The 20,608-nt window shown below is 38.3% G+C and overlaps 1 protein-coding gene across 2 annotated transcripts in view; it reads right to left on the reverse strand.

Moving 5' to 3' along the window:
* HEATR1 (HEAT repeat containing 1) overlaps positions 1 to 14,192 on the reverse strand; it is a 51,005-nt gene extending 36,813 nt beyond the window's left edge. Inside the window, exons 1-12 of one of the 2 annotated variants that reach the window (XM_055588909.1) lie at positions 14,037 to 14,192; positions 13,560 to 13,720; positions 12,831 to 13,047; positions 10,630 to 10,771; positions 9,037 to 9,138; positions 8,470 to 8,610; positions 7,320 to 7,531; positions 7,028 to 7,161; positions 5,148 to 5,250; positions 3,911 to 4,021; positions 3,359 to 3,476; positions 1,880 to 1,987 (exon numbers count right to left, since the gene is read on the reverse strand). In XM_055588909.1, the coding sequence (XP_055444884.1) occupies positions 1,880 to 1,987; positions 3,359 to 3,476; positions 3,911 to 4,021; positions 5,148 to 5,250; positions 7,028 to 7,161; positions 7,320 to 7,531; positions 8,470 to 8,610; positions 9,037 to 9,138; positions 10,630 to 10,771; positions 12,831 to 13,047; positions 13,560 to 13,701 (1,530 nt within the window). In that variant the 5' untranslated portion in view covers positions 13,702 to 13,720; positions 14,037 to 14,192. Of the gene's footprint in view, positions 1 to 1,879; positions 1,988 to 3,358; positions 3,477 to 3,910; positions 4,022 to 5,147; positions 5,251 to 7,027; positions 7,162 to 7,319; positions 7,568 to 8,469; positions 8,611 to 9,036; positions 9,139 to 10,629; positions 10,772 to 12,830; positions 13,048 to 13,559; positions 13,721 to 14,036 lie in introns of both variants that reach the window. The other variant, XM_055588904.1, reaches the window with a different exon arrangement.
* Between the last annotated feature and the right edge of the window lie 6,416 nt (positions 14,193 to 20,608).

Raw genomic sequence — 20,608 nt, forward strand, 5'->3', positions numbered from 1 at the left:
TACTCACTGAGTTTACTTATCCAACCAGTCAGCAAGACAAATCTACCAGCAATTTATGAAAGAAACATAATTTGTACCAGATCAGGAATGAATCAGCAAAGCAGTATTTTTCAAATATGAGTACATCAACCATTTTCACAAGTATAACTGTTTAAAAATCTAAATTAGAACATTTTCAAAATACTTATAAAGTTGTAAGTTAAAAGCTAAAAAACTAAAAAAAAAAAATAATAAATTTAAAGCAGTAATTATGATTAGCTGAATTAAATTCTACGTGCAGTATGAATCTGGTTTTAATGGCCACGACACAAGTTTAGAGTTCAGCCTGTTTACACTGCTAGCTGCTATGAAGAAATGAATTTCTCCTACTGTTTTTCTCTAGTCCAAAAATTTCCCAAATATGCAAGCGGTAGAGCACGAGGTGATTTTAGATATTACATAGGTGAACATTCTTATTTCCAACTGTACTAACTATAATAAAATGTACATACAATTAGCACTTCAAACTCATGATGTAAAAGCTATGTGAAACAGATGAAGAGGATAAAGAAGTACAAGCCTACTAGGTATAAATTCAGTAAGTTACAAGGAATTAATTCATAGCACAGGGAATATAGTCAATATTTTGTATTCACTTTGTATGAAGCATAACCTATAAAAATACTGAATTACTAAGCTGTTCACATGAAATATAATACCGTACCTGAAACTATTACAACATTGTTGGTTAATCGGCTATACCCCAAAACAAAATTAAAAGTAAAAAAAAAAAAAAGAAATGTAATACTTAAATCAACCATTATTGTTGTAGCTTAGTCACTAAATCATGTCCGAGTCCTTTGTGACCCCATGGACTGCAGCCCACAAGGCTCCTCTGTCCAATGGATTTCCCAGGCAAGAATATAGAAGTGAGCTGCCATTTCCTTCCCCACGTGATCTTCCCAACGCAGGGATCAAACCCAAGTCTCCTTCATTGCCAAGCAGATTCTTTTACCACTGAGCCACCATGGAAGCCCCAATCCACCATATTTTAAGAAAACAAACAATCAAGGCTATGTGAAAAAGCAGTGAGTCCATTTAAAAGAAGCTAAAAAGTAACATCAGTTGTAAGCTAATACAGCCAAAAAAAGTGGCTGAATGACTAAAGTTTGGAAAATACCACTCTACTCGAATCACTGCAAAGTCTTTGTAAAATATTATTTGGGCATAAAAGCTTTATTTACAAATTACGTCAGCTTCTGTACTTAAATTTTAAACACAAATGAGACTGGCAGGTACCAAAACTGAACAGGGTTCCAAAAGCTATCATTCTGATATCCTCAAATATGTTCATGTTAAGTAAGACTGTCAAATTCAAATTTCAAAACTGAAAACTCAGATAATTTGTGACCCTCTATAAATTCATCCCTAATCCCAGTTTGAAAAACTCTCAATTAAAGCTAACCTAATCATCTGCAATGTGGAAACATATTGATAACAAATTGCTACTAGGACATGAAAGAAAGTGAAAGTCGCTCAGTCGTCTCCGATTCTTTGCGACTCCATGGATTTTACAGTCTATAGAATTCTCCAGGCCAGAATACTGAAGTGGGTTGCCTTTCCCTTCTCCAGAGGATCTTCCCAACCCAGGGATTGAACCCAGGTCTCCCACATTGCATGTGGATTCTTTACCAGCTAGGACATATACAGGTTAAAAATGGTGGCTTCCAGTACGTATGGTCCTAAATCTTTGTCCAATGAACTCGCATCTGCTTTATTAGCTTTACCTCTATAATTAAACAATATTGATTCTAGGTGGTAACTTCAATTTCTTACTCTAGAATTACACTGTTCATCACAAGGATAAAAACATCAAAAATGAAAGCTATTTGACACAAACCTCTGGTGTTGTCATGACATTTTTCAGATGATTAATGGCCAGAAGTCTCACAGGAGCAAGCGGATGATTCAGACTGAGCATCAAGGAGGTATCAGAATCTGCTAAAAACTATAGGATTCATCACAATTAGCAAATGATCTCACCATTAAATCTGAGCAGCATATAATCAAGAACCAAAGAAAACCACACCACGCTGACATATTCTAAACCATCTAATTTCAGAAAGCAAAATGTAAAGTAAACCAAAAGTAAAAAGTAAAGCAAAATCTTTGCCTCCAAAACACAGTATGATTTGTAAATAGATACAAAAACCTGTACTGTGAATGCTGTGATTTCGTGTATGCTGCTGCTGCTCAGTGGCATCAGTCGTGTCCCCTGTGCAACTCTGTGTGACTCTGTATGACCCCATAGAGGGCAGCCCACCAGGCTCCCCCTTCCCTGGAATTCTCCAGGCAAGAACACTGGAGTGGGTTGCCATTTCCTCCTCCAATGCATGAAAGTGAAAAGTGAAAGTGAAGTCGCTCAGTCCTGTCCGACTCTTAGCAACCCCATGGACTGCGGCCCATCAGGCTCCTCTGTCCATGGGATTTTCCAGGCAAGAGTACTGGAGTGGGATTTTGTTTATAGTTGTGTCTATATGTAGGTTTACATCAGTGAAGTAATTTATGAAGTGATTCTGTGTTCTTTATGTATATCTGATGGCAAGGTGAAAAACACCTAAGATAAACCACTGGGTATTAGCACCTAAATTAAAATATGTATCAAAAAAATTGATCACTTAAGAGGGAATGCATTTCATCTATTAAGAAAATGATGTGACACTGGAGTTGTTGACAACTTCATTTATTTATGTAATTAGACTAAGAAGGAAGTCCATCAACCTGTGATCTGGAAATGAAGTACCACTAAAGATGAAAGTCTAATCATGGAAGAGAAAAACCAAAACAATCACATTTCTCTTCATAACATTTGTTTTCAAGGCAAACAATAAGAACTACATAAATGTCTAACTTCTAGCATAAAGACTTGGGGCATATTGTCCCTAGAAAATTTCTGAAGTCCTAACATAATCATGAAACAAAATCTATTTCCCTTTTCCTAATCAATGACTTACATAGCCACATGTGGCTGGCGGGTGCTGTGCTAAGAAGTGAAGATGCAGGAGAAAGATAAGGATCTCTAGAAATCTAAGTTAGGCCATCTTTTGGTGACTGCTAATGAGTATTAGATATAAAATTTCCAAATAACACTTTTCCTGAAATAAGCATCAGGTTCACAGTTATTTAAAAATTACTGTACCTTTCTGCAATTATTTAATTCCTGCCTCAGAGTCTTACTTCTGGTAACTAAGGCAAACTGAGTACATCTTCTCTTTCCATGGAACTTCTCAAACAGAGGAGTGAAGTAGCAAATTTCCTTCCCAAGCTCTTCAAATAATCCCACGAATATCCGGGTCACAAATCCCCTGAAGAAAGTTACCTGATACTTTCCTCCACTTGTAGAAAGAGAGATAAATTGGTGAAAAAGCTCCTGCTTTTTCAGGTCTGTAATTTCCTTTAGGCGTTCCTCTAACACAGCATCTAATGTTTTGGGGTATCTGGGATGAAATTAAAGAGTCAGTTCATTATTCTTAATAAAGTTATTAACTACACAGACCATCCAGGTATAAAAGAAAAAAATTGTAACTTTTTAAAATTACTAAGATTAAGACTTAAATTTTTGACAAACGGAATATGTAAAACCAAATGATATTGATCGAGTTTGTTACTATGACTATTTCAACAACAGTCTATATAAAAAATTATACTCTCCATAGTCCCCATACAACCTTTATTCCCTCTTATATTTCAAATATATTTAAATCCTATAATTGTCCCTTCCTGAAACGTAGAAAAGAAAAACAATCCCTTTATAATTCCTTCACTTTATTAAGTAACTTGTAAATCATCTTTTTATAAAACCAGAGGTACACATTAATAAGTGCACGCACACACACACACACACACACACACACACACACACAGAGCTTACCTGCTTTCTAAAAGTCTGATAAGTGGAAGAAACTGTTCATTAAGCAAAGATACTTTATCAGAATCCATTTTGTCCTGGGAACTATATGAAATATACTCTTCAAAAAGAAGGCTGCAAAACAAAACAAATACTAGCAGGCATCAGAGTTACTATGTATTGAACACCTACTACGTACTACGTGCTTTAGAATGTATTATCTCTGTCAGACCTCTACAGGGTAAAAACTAGATTAATTTTACAGGTACAAAAACTCAGACTAAGAAGTCTTACAATTTGCCTGAGGTTAAACAAGAACAGCAACAAGAGGCAATACTCAGTGAGCCCTATTATATCATAAAAAGTGGAGCACAGTTTTCAATCCCTGTCTGAATCCACAGTCAAGCTCTCAACAGTACTTTGCATATTTAACCTCATTTAATTCACAAGCCAACTTGGGAGCAGGGTGCACAAATGACACACCCTGTAGATGGGTACCTGCCCAACGATACACAGTGACAAAACCAGATCCACACAGCCTGACCTTCAGAACTTACTACTCTACTTGCCTGGAGGTGATAAGAGGAAGGATTTAACTTATGTCTGGGCTTCCCTGGTGGCTCAGATTGTAAAGAATCTGCCTGCACTGCAGGAGACCCAGGTTCAATCCCTAGGGTTGGGAAATCACCTGGAGGAGGAAATGGCAACCCACTCCAGTACTCTGGCCTGGAGAATTCCATGGACAGAGGAGCCTGGTAGGCTAGAGCCCATGGGGTCATAAAGAGTGACTGAGCAACCAACACCTCCACTTTTTTTCTGACTACATGACTACATTCTTTTCACTGTATCAAGCTGCCCTTTCAGTAAGAAAAGAAAATGGGAGACTCTCAACTATCTTTACTTAGTGGTTTAAGTTTCTTAATGACATTTACTGATTACCAACTGTGATACATTGTTTCTTGCATTTTGGTCCACTTAATATGAGGAAATTTTAAACAATCACAAATTACATATAATATAACCCAAATTTATCTTCACTATTAACTCTGCATGATCACATATATACACTAAAGACAAACAAGAGAAATTACTTCTTTTTCTGTTGCCACAATCACTTGACTAAGTACTTACAATTAAATGAACATGGACAAAGCAAAAAATACATTATAAAGGGATACTGGAAAACTGTTAACCAACCCTGAGAAGTATACTAAGCCACAGAAATACAAATATCAAAAGCATGTCAAAAGTAAGAGCTTACCCAGCCAACAAATGGTCTAAGTTGTTCTTCAGGGGTATATTTGTAAGTATGGCTTCTAAGAGTCTCCTATAGACTTGACCATCCATCTCTTCAGTTTCTTCTCCTTAGCACACACAACAAATTAAAATTGACTGGAGAAAAATGTTTTTGCATGTGCATGCTATTAGGTTTTTTTATAGCAGAAAATCTTTCTACAGGAATAACTTTAAGACATATATCCACATCCAGCTTTATACCTATTTTCAAGTGTACTTCACCTATTTGGTCATTTGTATTTTTTAAAATCATTTTGTATACATCACCCTCATTTATCCTTTAGTTGAAATCCTCTAAATTTTTTAAAAACAAGTACTATCATGCCTCTCTCATTAATGAAACAGAAGTCCAATGAACACAGTCTTTCCCCAAGCCACATTACAAGTGGTGAAGCTGGGACCTGAATCTACATTTCAATAAACTCTCTGAATACAGACCACACTTTCACCTCAGTGCCTCCTTACTGAAGCAAGAGCTGCCATCTTCCATTATGCAAGAATGAATGTTGGCCCTGACTTCATTACTCACCACCTGAACAGGGAATGTACCCTTTCTTTTGTGCTAGTCATGTTTCTAAAACTCATGTTTAAACTGAGATTGGGTTAAGTAAACCTTGTTTTCCAATAAATGGATGTACTTTAGAGACGACTTTCTTAGGATGTCTTTCTTAGTCTAGTAGCAACAGCACCAAGAATGTCTTCCTTATCTTTCCATATTTATTGAAAGGTGAAAAACACAGAATGCCAATAATCACCTTCTAATTAACTTCTGGGCTTTTTTTAAATCTGGATTTTCACACATGAGATTTTTCATCTTATATTTTCAATGACTCAAGGGAGAAAAACTTTTTTGGGCAACTAGATATTTATTATAAAGGAATCACTAAAGTTTATTAAATATCTAGATGAAAAGCGAAAGTTTGACTCAACAATGTGTTTTAACTATTTTAAAATAATTCCATAGTCTTTTTTCATGTAGAAACATGTAAAAGAACACATATTAAAAAAAAAATACTATCTAGATAGTGTCACAGAGTGACGTAAGTCTGAAAAACAAATATTTTGTGGAATCTAGAAAAACTGTATAGATGATCTTATTTGCAACAGAACAGAGAAACAGATATAGGTAACGAATGTATGGATACCAAGGGGGAAAGGCAGCAGGTGGGAGGAACTGGGAGATTGGGACTGACACATACACACTATTGATCCTATGTATAAAATAGGTAATTAATGAGAACCTGGGCTTCCCTCATAGCTCAGCTGGTAAATCATCTGCCTGCAATGAAGGAGTCCCACTTTCAATTCCTGGGTAGGGAAGATCCCCTGGAGAAGGAAATGGTAACCCACTCGAGTATTCTTGCCTGGAGAATCCCATGGACAGAGGAGCCTGACAGGCTACAGTCCACAGGATCTCAAGAGTCAGACACGACTTAGCAACTAAAACACCACCACCAATGAGAACCTACTGTATAGCATAAGGAACTCTATTTAACGCTCTGTGGTAACCTGAAGGGAATGCAAAAGGATATAGGTACATTTATAACTGATTCATTTTGCTGTACAGGAGAAACTAACAAAGCATCGTAAAGCAACTTTACTTCAATAAAAATTAATTTAAAAAAATACTGAGTGTATTACTCAATAAACAAGGTTCTCCCTTCAACCAATCTGCTCCCCACCCTAAATGTTTCTCATGTCAGAAAAACAGACAAATTACACAAAAAGAGTTGGACAGCAGAAAATTCTAGAGATCTAAAAGATATTAACCAGGGTGTGGTTTTATCTTAAGAAAATCAAATATGAGAAAGTAAATTTTTGGACACAACATGTAAAACCATTTACCTGTAATCTGATTAATCATGGAGACAACCAGGTGGGGAAGCATGTAATGCAGAAGAGGACTAATGTCATATGTTTCAGAAATCCCTTGAAGTAGTGTAATAAGATTAGGAACATTACACAAGTGAGGAAATGGCCTTTGAAGAAACAAGGACATAAGATATTGACTTTACATATTAGAAGACAATGAACGGCAGTTTTTTAAAATAGCATAAAATTTATCCTATGAAAAAAACTACTCAAAATAACTTCATTCACCTCCAATTATCATCATTCTCAATTCAATTGTACGTACTTTTTCCCCAGGCTCTCTGGCTTCTGTCTCTGAAGGAGCACTATCAAGCAACTCAATCCATCCTTGATCAGAGAGGGAATTCTGATCAGTGTTCTGATAATCTGTGAAGCCAAGGAGTTAACGAAGGTATCTTCCATGGTCACTTTCACGGAAATCTGACATATTATCATGTATGTTGCAGCTCTGTAATCTGGTAAAGATGATTTCAATCCCTGAATATTTTTTAAAATATAAGGAAAAGCGACAAACTATGTTATTTTAGCCTAATGAAAAATGTTACTTTGACAAATTGGAAGTGTCATAAATTAGAGATGAATACAACCTAATGCACACTGAGAGTCAACACTCCTCGGAAGTGAAAAATCAAGATGCTGGCCCCCTTTCCTGAGGGGACATGGAAATGAGACAAGACTCTCAGATGACAGAAGGGATCTCAGAAGGTCTCCTAACTCAAACATCCACTACACATGCTAAAAGGAGCAAAGGAGTCTTCTGTTATATGCAAACATCCACCTGTGTAAGGGAGACTTCAATCAGAAACAAAACAGTATCTGATTAAAGACAATAATTTGGGGACACTGGTGGGGGGGGCTTTTGCAGTTCGTCTATGGGGGACCTGGAAAGGCAGGAGGCTATGAGGCACTAGGGCAGGAGAAACATCAAGAAGTCAATACAAAAGGAATGAAAAGAGAGCCTCTGCCTTGAAGAGATTTTCTAATCCATTCTCTTTTAAAAACAATTTCACTTTTTCTTTTTTTTTCTCAAAGATTTTCTGATTTAGACCATTTTTTAAAGCCTTTACTGCATCTGTTACTATATTGCTTCTGTTTTGGGTTTTTTGGCCACAAGGCATGTGGAATCTTAGCTCCCTGACCAGGAACTGCATCTGCACCCCCTGCGTTGGAAGCCCAAATCTCAACCACTGGACCAGCCAGAAGTCCCCCAGCGTTCATTCTTAAGGAGCTCCCTAACTAAGATTCCACTCTGCTAAGTTTTTAAGAAGTCATTTTTTTTACCTAAAAATTAAATTTCATCAACCATCTGAAATAAACTGCCAATGTAAAAATATTTATGCCTAAGTGAAATTTTCAAAAGCAAGAAAATTTCTTCCAGTACAAAATAATCTATTTTACACATAAGCAGGGCCAACCTTTTGAATATATGGAAACAGCTTGGCAACTATATTGTCAGATAAGTTCTCGGCAGCCACCAGAGCAGACACGATGGTAGAGGCATAGAAAGTTAAGAGCACCCTCAACTGACTGGAACTCCCAGGATACTCAGCAAAAGCCTGGAACAAAAATCACAAACCAAACACATTCAGAAGTGAAAAGCTAATGAGATTTAAGTATAAAAATATTTATAGCTCTCAACTACTTCAGGCTGACACTAATTTTACCATATTAGACAAATACATTTAACAGTTCAATTAAACATGGCAAGAATAAACAAGCTTCCTGACATTTTTAGACTGTGTCTTTGTTTAAACAGTCATTGTAAAGAATTTAGTAAGGAAGACAATAATTTATTTTTATAGAAAAACAGTTTTGAGGATGAAAGACTGATCTAGCTGCTCATGTTCCAAAAGAGGAGATCACTTGACAAAAGGCACTTCTTCAAAGTCCCACTATTACTCCAAAAGGCCATTTGCTTTCTCCAGGCCGAGGAAACAACCTTCTAATGGAATCACACGTTCATGAAACAGTGTACTACTCACCTTCACAGATTTTGTCACCAGACTACAAATGAAATCCATGAATCCAAGATCTTTGTAGCAGTGGGTAACCAAAGTTCCTTTAGCTAAGGGCACTCCAGATTGCTGTTACAGACAGAAAGAACCAACTGTTAACTAAGGATAATTCACCAACTCATCATTTAAGTACCTATCAAAGTAACAGCTTCAAACTGCTACAGTTCATTAACAAAATATAGTCTTCCATTATAACTCGTGGTAAAGAAGAGATTAACATATAAAATTGTGCAAACTTAAGAAATTCAAAAGAGAAGGGCCTGCAATGTGTGTGGAGGTACTCAGTGAAAAATGGTTACTTATCATGTGCTGCATTTTGATATGTATTTATCTAAATCCAGATTCTCTAGATTCTTAGTAACTCTATCATTTAGACTTGGTTTTTGAGTCAATGGGATATGGTTTTGTCACTGCTTTACAATAACACTAGTAACAGAAACAGACTAGGAACCCAGTCAACTTATACTGCTCTTCCCACGACCTAGCACTGTGCATGGCATATGTAAGTGCTCAATAAATTTTGAATAGATCAATGAAAAGATAATTTGCAGCAAATTGTAATAGATAAGTGTGGTTTGGATACCCAAAATAAGTGTGTCTAGAGAACAGCAGGGTCTGTGTGTAGATTAGGGAAAAAAATAATGTTACTAGCAAAATGAGTAAAAGTTTGGTAGGCTTTACTACAGATTGGCCTTCTCTTCCTGAATATTCTTTAGTTTAAGTGCTTTACATCCAAATTCTTTTCTTCTTCTAATTAAAATTTCCATTCCTTTCTCTTTACTAATTCTGATCATGGACCACCTGTCATCAGAAAGTTACTCGTTCCAAGGTCACAGCCTATTAGCCTACTTTCATCCCATTTGCTGCCTGCTGGCCCAAATCACCACTCAACACTTAACAAAATTCTTGCTAACAACATACATCTACTTTCTTTACTATAGTTACAAACAAGGTGGTAATGGCAAGTCAGTTGTTTTCCTATAAAATTACGCTATCTGATCTCAGCCAGAGCCTTCCTGTAAGGCAATCATCCTATTATTTATCTGTAAATTAATTCTTAGCATCTTCTTCACAACAATAATTTCCTGATGTCCTTCAAGTCTTTCTTTTTTTTTACTTTTTCTAAGTATTTTATGCTTTTCTTCACCTAGCTTTTTTAAGCTTTTCAGTTCCAAAATTCTAAACGCCAGATAGCATAGTATAATGGAAAGACAAGCTTTAGAATCAGATCTAAAGATTCAAATCTTGACTCTGCCACTTTAGAGCTGCTTGAACTTTGGTGAGTAACTTAATTCTCTGAACCTGTATTCATCTGTAAAGTTTTTTTTGTGTGTGAGAATCAAAGATAATAAAATACAAACTGCCTATTCTACTATCACATACCAAATAAAAGCCAGCTATTATTCATACTAGTTTCAAATGGAAGCTAGGAAATAAAAGGGATGGAGGTAATACTTGGTGTACTCTTAGGAACGAACACCAATGGCTTTATTTTTTCCAAATAATACCTTTTATGAAGCCTTGCAATTAATACAGATACATGTCATTCAACAATCATACCTTAATTGGTAATAACCAGAACCATTTGTGCTTTGAATTATTAATTTTTAGAAGCTGTATAACCCGCACAAATATTCTTGTCTCGTGGTATGGCAGAACACAAGCAATGAGGCTATCTTGATTGTAAAGATGGATATGGAACCTGGAAAAAAAGAAGCAAACAATTCAAACTGATACAAAACTTACAAGCATGTATTTCCTTACATGCCCAAATGGTACATCAGTGACCTAAACCCACCTAAAACAACGATAAAACTAGAAGCAAGGTATAGCACACTTAAAGCACAGGCATTAAAGTATTCAATAGGGTTGGCCAATTCTTATGCAGTAATATTTTTAAATATTCAATATCAAAATTGACATCCATTCACTTTTTCTCAACTTAAAAAAAACCCATTTATTACATTAACATGATTTTGGGATCACTGCAGTCAAACCAACAGAAAACCAAACTGGGTCAACTAGGCAACACTCAATTCCTCTCTGTTCTCCAAAGTTCACCTTCCACAGCTGTTTCCTCAGTTTACCTAACTATTAATATCATGATCCTAAAACCAGAAGACTAATTACAAAGAAAATCATATTGCCTTCTTTGAATACAAAAATTATGTAATTACAAGCATATTTAATTTGTCCATGAATTTTACAAAACTTGATAATGGTCATGCCACGTAATTAACACAAGAGATTTATTAATTCTGTCAGATTCATTAAATCCTTTCTAGCCTTTAAGATACTCTTGCCTGGAAAATCCCATGGCTGGAGAAGCCTGGTAGGCTGCAGTCCATGGGGTCGCTAAGAGTCGGACACGACTGAGTGACTTCACTTTCACTTTTCACTTTCATGCATTGGAGGAGGAAATGGCAACCCACTCCAGTGTTCTTGCCTGGAGAATCCCAGGGACAGCGAGCCTGGTGGGCTGCCGTCTATGGGGTCCCACAGAGTCGGACCCGACTGAAGCGACTTAGCAGCAGCAGCAGCCTTTAAGATCTAAATCCTTTCCAGGCTTCTTTCTCAAGATGTTTTTCTTAATTCTCCCAGCCAAGTGATCCCTCTGTCTGTCTAAGCTCTCCTATCCCTTCTCTCTTATAGCACCATACCTCTTGCCTTTTATTAGTTCTACATTAGGGCTTTAGTACTAGCCAAGACATCACTTCCTCCATGAAGCTTTATTCAACTACTTCAGGCATCACCATACACTCCCAAAACCTTGTGTACACCCTTACTGTGGCATTTATTTCACAATGGTAAGAAAGGGCAGTATATTTATCCTTGTATTGAACTTAATGTTTGCTAAATAAATAAGTTACATGAATAAATAAATGCAAAACCAAAGGCAAAAAGTACTCCTTACAATAATGATCTATTTGGGGGAAATTAAATGCTAAAAGACAGAAGGAAATAGTACAAATTTGACTCTTTTTTTGTCTGAAGAATCTAAGGATGTGATAATCAGAAGATCCAGGTTAAACTATGTTTTCTCAATGACTCACTGGCTTCCCTTACCTCCATGCCTCCAGTTAATGAAGTGGAAGCCTTTCTACTTTTAAAATATACATAAGAAAAAAAAAAATGTGTTAACTATGATGTGATACCAATGTGATGTAAATAAATGAGAAAATAAACTGAGTAAACTTAAGACAATTTCAAAAGGAGATGAAAGATCACGCCTTGGAAACAAATTTATATCACCGCTTACTAGTCAGGTGGCTCTGCCAGCTTAACTTTCTACACCTGTTTTCTCAATTGTATAATGGGGATAAAAGAAGCACCTCCCCCACAGGAATGTTGTAAGCACTGAGGTAACACATACATGCTTACCATCCGGCCTGGTGTAGTGTTCCATACACATTAGCTATTACTGCTTTTCTTAAGTTATTATTCTCTTCCCAAGCTACCATTTTTGTTATTTTGGCAAGAAGTTCAATAACACTCATTGCCCCAAATATGAAGTAGCAATTTGTAAGAGCGAAGTGACATAAGCCCCTTAGAACTAATGAGGTTAGACTATTTACTCAAGATCTTCTAAAAAGTAGTTTTACTTTTCACTATCAATAAAAATGAGTTCAACATAGAAGGACATGCTTATCTCACCCAATACAAACCGTATTTATCTCAATATTTAAATTAATAAATGTTCTCATTACTTAAAAACATCAATGTTATCATCCCATAATTATTTCTGTAATTTCATTTGCTACCTGTGGATCAACCACTCCAGACACTTCTGTGCAGGCTTCAGCAGGAAGTAAGGAGACAAGTGAATAAGAAACAATGAAATGTTTTCATCCAGCTGTTTGTTCACTGCTTTGGTCTGAACGCTGCGCTCCAAGGTTTTTGCTAGCTGGCTGAACAACGGTGCTTCAAATTGCTCAAAGGAAGGATCAATTCCAAGCAGCTCTTCCAGGCCAGTGCATCCTAGGAAAACTCCAGTTTATTTAACAATTCTTAGCAAGTAAACTCACCTCGCACTTCTTTTACAGTTTTAGTTTTCTCTAACACTCTCTCTTTTAGAATAATACAGTCCCAAACATAGATTTCTATCCAACATAAAAAATAAATTTCATCTCACCAAGGAGAAGAAAATGTACCTCCAGGCAGGGGGCCTTTTTTCTTTTTTTCCAATACAATTTCAGTACAATAACTAGGCCAGTCCTTGGAAGACCCCTCCCTGACCCCCTAACCTCTGCTTCCAGCCTCTTCCTTTCTACACCTTAGATGACTCCCCCCAACCTTGGTGTGAAATTCAGATACGGCAACCTATACACATTTTATGCATCTAGAACGTAGTTATTTGCCATTCTCTTTCCCTTAACAACATAAGTCGAGTTAGCAAGTTACAAACCGCTAAGAGAGCGGATCAGAAAACACAGCAACATCGGGGTAACACAGGCTTCCCAGGGCTTTTTCTAAGTTAAAAGGCAGCCCACCAATGGCAAAGGCGGTGTCTCTGTCGATGGTGGCCGCTTCCTTGGGGTCAAACAACAAAGAGGCAACTTCATCTCTAGATAAGAGACTGGAGTCACTCTGAGGGAGGGCGAGTCGTTGCAGCTGCTGCGCTAAGGACGTCATCTTTCACGTTGGCAGACTTCTAAAAACACAGGTTAAGAAACAGACCCACCGTGAGAACCCTCTACAAAATAGTAAGACGGCGTAACGGGCAAACAGCAAATGTCTCACGTATAAGCAACTTTCCTCCGCACTCAGCGCGGCTGCGGACACATCACCTGCTGTCCAGGAACCCCCATACGCCAAACGTGCAAACCTTAAAGCAACAGCGATAATAGCTAATGACATCCCCGAGGGCCGCGCCAAGCGTTTCTCAGCTTCAACTCCGCGGAGACTCGAAAAGCCGAGGACATCTTACCCTCCCCTGCATACCGCCCCGACTCATAGCCCCTGCTCACCCAGAGCTCGACTCTGGACTGGACTCAGAAGCCAATGAATCTTCACAGCAGCTCCCACATGGGTACCAAGAAGCCCAGCTCTCGGCCGGAAATGTAGAGCACGCCTCACGCGAACTTCCGGTTTCAGGCACTACGGCAAGAGAAGAGGTACAAGCTTGCCGGAAAGCGAAACGATGACTCCGCCCCCAGGCAGCGAAGCCCGGCCCCTCCGCCGTGCGGTCCTGATCTGTTGGAGGCTTGTGGTCTGTACTTGGCTGGTGCTGGATTTCAGTTTTCTGACTGGGCCTTTTGTGATCTTTGACGTTCCGTAGCAGGAGTCTATGGGGTCGCACAGAGTCGGACACGACTGAAGTGACTTAGCAGCAGCAGCAGTAGCAGCAGCAGCAGAAATCTTTCATTCAACATACTTATCCAGATTTTTACTACATACCGGCAGCATGGCGCAGTGGTTAAAACTGAACCATGCAGTCAGAGCCTGGGTTGATATACCCGCTCTAGGGCTTTGGGCTGCGTGAGCTACACTGAATTCTCGTCTCTCGGAGTTCGGTATCTCCTCTATAAAATGAAAACAGGCTGAGAATTTCATCAAATGACCTACTGATCGCAGCGCGAGCCGCTCTGCAAATAAAATGTTGGCTACCACTATCCTGAAGCTTGGGGCCAGCCACTGTATTTCCGGAGTACACGCCCTGTGTGTTTTGTTGTTTTGTTTTTCACTAACCCTGGTGGAATACAATTTACAAACTACATCGCACACTTCCGTTTAGCAGTTCGATGAGTTTTAACAAAGGAATAAGTGGGTATCACTATCTGTCCATTCAAGACATAGAAAGTTTTCCGTCACTCGCAAAAGTTCCCTCTGGTCCCTTGGCTGTGTTGCCCGCCCCACTCCTGGTCCCAGATAACCACTAGGCATCTTAGTATCACTATAGATTGGTGCTGCTGAAGAGTGTCCTATATGAGTATACCACAGTCTGTTCCCCAAGCAAGGGTATGTGCCCAAATAGAGTGAACTGGCCCCTCCAAGAAACTGCACGGGATGCGGGAGTGAGATAGGATATCCTACCTATATTTTTTAGATGCATTCCTTTCTCTTAGGACGTGGAGCTCTCTTTGATGCAGGGTGTCAGTCTTTTTTCTCAAAGGTTGTTGGAAACAGAGATAGTTTGAGGGGCTCCCTTCTCTACTCCATGCAGATCTCTCTTTTTTGTGAACACAAACTTTCATTTTTGTTTTGTTTTAACAGCATCTACAACAACCAAAAAAACTTCTCAGTTACTTCCAGAGATAGCTAATGATCTTTTGCATGGGGTGTTGACTGCCTTGCAGAAAATGATGTGGTTTTTATAAGTCCCAGGGATATCTCTTTCATCCTTAAAAACAGATCTCTCAAAGGAATTTTTCTTGTTGTTCTTTACAAAAATGATCAGCTTTGGGAGAAATGAAAATAGTGAGAAATGAAAATCAGGCCTATTTTTATCCTCAAGACACATTAGTTTTTTCGCTTAAAAAAATCCTCATATTTTTACAAGCCTCATCAACATGCAAATAAACAGAGAGATGCCACAAGTGTTTGGTTCAAAGTGTTTGGTTCAAGTGTTTATATTAGTTTCAGTGATATATGGTACTGTGCTGAATTTTACTTTAGAAGTAAATGACAAGAAAAAAAATTTTTAAGTAAACTAGAAAAGTAAAAAGAACAAGACAGAAATTCGTAAATATAATATCTGTTTTAAAAAACATGCTGTGACCTTGAATTGTGTATTTTTCTCCATTTTAAAAGAATTGTTTGGATGTATTCCTGATTGTTTTCTGATTACTACCTCCTCAGTTTTTGTGATTATAAACTTATCTCCTGGTTTGATTATTCAGCTGAGGACCAGAGCAAACTTCTTTTCTGTTGTTACTTGAATTTAAAATATTGGTCATAGATTATCTGTTGCTCTGCAATTCCTCTTAATAACCCTTTTAATGCATTTTGCCATTTTACACACATTAAATCCAAAATTTTAGCCATAGTGATCTGTATTTCTTGACGCAAGGGTAAGCATTGTTTTCAGACATGGTATATTAACCGTTCATTCATTCATTTGATGGGAGATGTCACATGGCAGAGTGATCGATTCTGCTGCTTATTTCAATCACTATTCATGGCAAGGACTCTAACCCCCAAAAAACAAGTTTGTAAGAGTGACTTGAATAAATGAGCTTTTTTTTAAAGGACTTTTGAAAGCCCTCCCTCACCCCATTCTTCTTTACTCCAGAGCACAGATACTTTCATTCCATATGCACTTTATACCAAGCTAGGCATACAGTGTGGATAAGACAGGTTAAGTTCTCTGCTCTTGTGGAATTTACATCCCACCAGGAAGTGACAGGTAAAAAGCAAATAGATAAATCAGAAAAACATTAGGTAATGTAATAAAAGCTCTGCTGGCAATAATAAAAAGCCATAGGATAGGGGTAAAAGAAGGAGGGCATCATTAATTTCAGTGTTTTGGAGAAGGACCTTCTGAAGAGGGAACATTTGTGATTATAAATTCTTGATAAACTGGAAGTACCCTAGACAGGATCAATCTTGATGTTCACTCCAATCACACCAAGGCTATTTTATGCCTACCAAATATACCAAGCTTGTATTTTCTTCACAGAGTTACAACTACCTGGAATGATCTGATTTGTTTGCTTACCTATTTATTTCTTGTATCCACAGAGAATACTGTCTTCACACTGGCATGGAGCCCATCCCTAAGATTTTGGAACCAAGGCAAAGGTGCAGAGGGAAACGCAGCTGTCAGTCTAAAATGCTTAAGAGATATAAATCAACCTAACACCCCGTAACCTCCAATATGTTATAACCTTTAACTTTGATGAAAAAAAAAACAAGTATAATGACAAAACAAAAATATTTTCATATGACTCAAAGACAGCAAAATACAAAAGATGACAGCATTTAATTATTATCATACCTGTCTGGATACAATACGGGCTTCCCTGGTGGCCCAGCGGTAAAAAATCTGCTTGCAATACGGGAAAGGCAGGCTCAATCTCTGGGTTGGGAAGATCCCCTGAAGGAGGAAAATGACTACCCACTCCAGTATTCTTGCCTGGGAAATCCCATGGACAGAGGAGCCTGGCGGGCTACAGTCCATGGAGTTGCAAAGAGCTGGACACAACTGAGTGACTAAGCATGCACACATGCACACACTGGATACAATATTGATTGACTGAGAGTTAATAGATTTCCTATATATTTAGCCCATAGAATTTTGCCTTCATAGCAGCATAATTATCAATTATGTTGTTTAATTCAGACTTTCACAAATTGTGTCCTATTGACAAAAATGATTGAAAAGATTAAAAAATAAAATGTAATTACATTCAAAGTGTACAAAATTTGAATATATTTTCATAAAAATATAAATTATGTAAAAAATCCATACATTATATTTTTCACTTATTCTCAGTGCTTTCAAAAGAATTATCCTCAACAAGGCAAAAGCACAGGTTATAATGTCAACATTTTAACTAAAATTAAATAAAGCTAATTTTTATTTTTGGAAAATATTATTACCTTATTATAATAAAATATTCATAAAAGTTATTCACAAGTTTGTCATTCCATGTCTATCTAGTTGCCAGTGTAAAGAATCAATATCCCACCACATCCCCTCTGCCAAAAAAAGGAAAGATCAGTATTCCTTTTCATTCATTCTATCCTTATATCTGTGTTAGTCACTCAGTCACGTACAACTCTTTGCAACCCCATAGACTGTAGCCTGCCAGGCTCCTCTGTTCTTGGGATTCACAAGGCAAAAATACTGGAGTGGATAGCCATTCCCTTCTCCAAGGGATCGTCCCCAACCAGGGATTGAACCCAGGTTTCCCACATTGCAGGCAAATTCTTTATGTCTGAGCCACCAGTGAAGCCCTTATCTATATCTACCTATTTTCAAATTTAGGGTCATATGAATTGTTTAATCGGAGAAGGCAATAGCACCCCACTCCAGTACTCTTGCCTGGAAGATCTCATGGGCAGAGGAGCCTGGTAGGCTGCAGTCTATGGGGTTGCTAAGAGTCGGACACGACTGAGCGACTTCACTTTCACTTTTCACTTTCATGCATTGAAGAAGGAAATGGCAACCCACTCCAGTGCTCTTGCCTGGAGAATCCCAGGGACAGGGGAGCCTGGTGGGCTGCCGTCTATGGGGTCGCACAGAGTCAGACACGACTGAAGTAACTTAGCAGCAACAGAATTGTTTAATGCTGTTAAAGGATCTTTAGTTACCACATCCAATTGTTGAGAATATATAGTACAGTAGTTCATTTGTACCTCCAGAACCGTAAATTGGAAAACAAAAGGAAACAAGAAATTGCATGTTTGGAACTACTTAGAAATAATACTTTATACTACTATGCAAAAATCTAGTATGTACATGCAGTCTAAAAGGAAAAGTGTGATGAGTTCATCAATTTGTCTTTTCTCTTACTTAAGCACTTCTGGATTTGAATCCTCCCCCTATACTAAAGCAGTGTCCAGAAATAGTACAATCCACAAACCTTCAGAACATTCAGACAAGGTTGTCTTTTATTTGAGAACACAGGGTGAGAAACTGTTTCCCTGAAGCTTAAGTATATAAATCAAAGACTGGAGATGGATTCAGAGTTATGGAATGTGCCACAGCAGGGCTAAATGGCAGTTTCTGAAGGACAGACTTCTACATTTTAAAACAAATTTCTCATGTATTTGCGATATTCATGTGCAGACCTTGGGGAGTTCATCTTTCAGTGTCATACCTTTTTGCCTTTTCATACGGTTCATGGGGTTCTCAAGGTAAGAATACTAAGGTGGTTTGCCATTCCCTTCTCCAGGAGACCACGTTTTGTCAGAACTCTCCACTATGACTAGTCCATCTTGGGTGGCCCCACACAGCATGGCTCATAGTTTCATTGAGTTGGACAAGGCTGTGGTCCATGTGATCAGTTTGGTTAGTTTTCTGTGATTGTGATTTTCATTCTGTCTCCCCTCTGATGGAGAAGGATAGAGGCTTATGGAAGCTTCCTGATGGGAGAGACTGACTATAGGGGAAACTGGGTCTTGTTCTGAAGGGCGGGGCCATGTTCTGTAAATTTTTAACCCAATTTTCTGTTGATGTGTGGAACTGTGTTCCCTCCCTGTTGTTTGGCCTGAGGCTAGACTGAAGTAGGGGTAATGAAGGTAATGGCGATCTCCTTCAAAAGGACTTGTGCACACACTGTTGTATTCAGTGACCCTGACCCTGCAGCAGGCCACTATCGGGCCATGCTTCTGCCAGAGACCCCAGGACACTCACAGGCAAATCTGGCTCAGTCTCCTGTGGGGACACTGTTTTTGTCCTGGCTCCTGGGGCGCACAAGGTTTTGTTTGTGCCCTCCAAGAGTCTGTTTCCCCAGTTCTCTGGAAGTTCTGTAATCAAATCCCACTGGCCTCCAAAGTCAAATTCCCTGGGTGGGGGGAGGGGATGGTTTCTCAGTCCTTTGCTGGATTCCCATGTTGGGAAACCTGTTGTGAGTCCTAGAACTTTCTTAACAGTGCTAGAATTTTTTTGGTATAATTGTTCTGTAGTTTGTGGGACCTAACAGAAGCAGAAAATATTAAGAAGAGGTGGCAACAACACACAGAAGAACTACACAGAAAAGATCTTAATGACCCAGAATACAACGATGATGTGATCACTCACCTAGAGCCAGACATCCTGGAGTGCAAAGTGGGACTTAGGAAGCATCACTGCAAACAAAACTAGTGGAGGTGATGGAATTCAAACTGAATTATTTCAAATCCCAAAAGATGATGCTCTGAAAGTGCTGCACTCAATATGCCAGCAAATTTGGAAAACTCAGCAGTGGTCACAGGACTGGAAAACGACAGTTTTCATTCCAATCCCAAAGAAAGGCAATGCCAATGAATGTTCAAACTACTGCCCAATTGCACTCATCTCACACACTAGCAAAGTAATGCTCAAAATTCTCCAAGGCAGGCTTCAACAGTATGTGAATTGAGAACTTCCAGATGTTCAATTTGGATTTAGAAAAGGCAGAGGAACCAGATATCAAATTGCCAACACATAGAAAAAGCAAGAGAATTCCAGAAAAAATCTACTTCTACTTTATTGACTACACCAAAACCTTTGAATGTAGATCACAACAAACTGTGGAAAATTCTTCAAGAGATGGGACCACCAGACCACTTTACCTACCTCCTGAGAAATCTATATGCAGGTCAAGAAGCAACAGATAGATCCGGACATGGAACAATGGACTGGTGTGTCAAGACTGTATATTGTCACCCTGCTTATTTAACTTCTAGGCAGAGTACATCATGCGAAATCCCAGGCTGGATGAAGCACAAGCTGGAATTAAGATTGCTGGAAGAAATATCAATAACCTCAGATATGCAGATGACATCACCCTTATGGCAGAAAGCAAAGAGGAACTAAAGAGCCTCTTGATTAACATGAAAGAGGAGAGTGAAAAACCTGGTTTAAAACTCAACATTCAGAAAACTAAGATCATGGCATCTGGTCCCATCACTT

This window comes from Bubalus kerabau, chromosome 1 (genome assembly GCF_029407905.1).
Source record: "Bubalus kerabau isolate K-KA32 ecotype Philippines breed swamp buffalo chromosome 1, PCC_UOA_SB_1v2, whole genome shotgun sequence".
Lineage (NCBI taxonomy): Eukaryota > Metazoa > Chordata > Mammalia > Artiodactyla > Bovidae > Bubalus > Bubalus kerabau.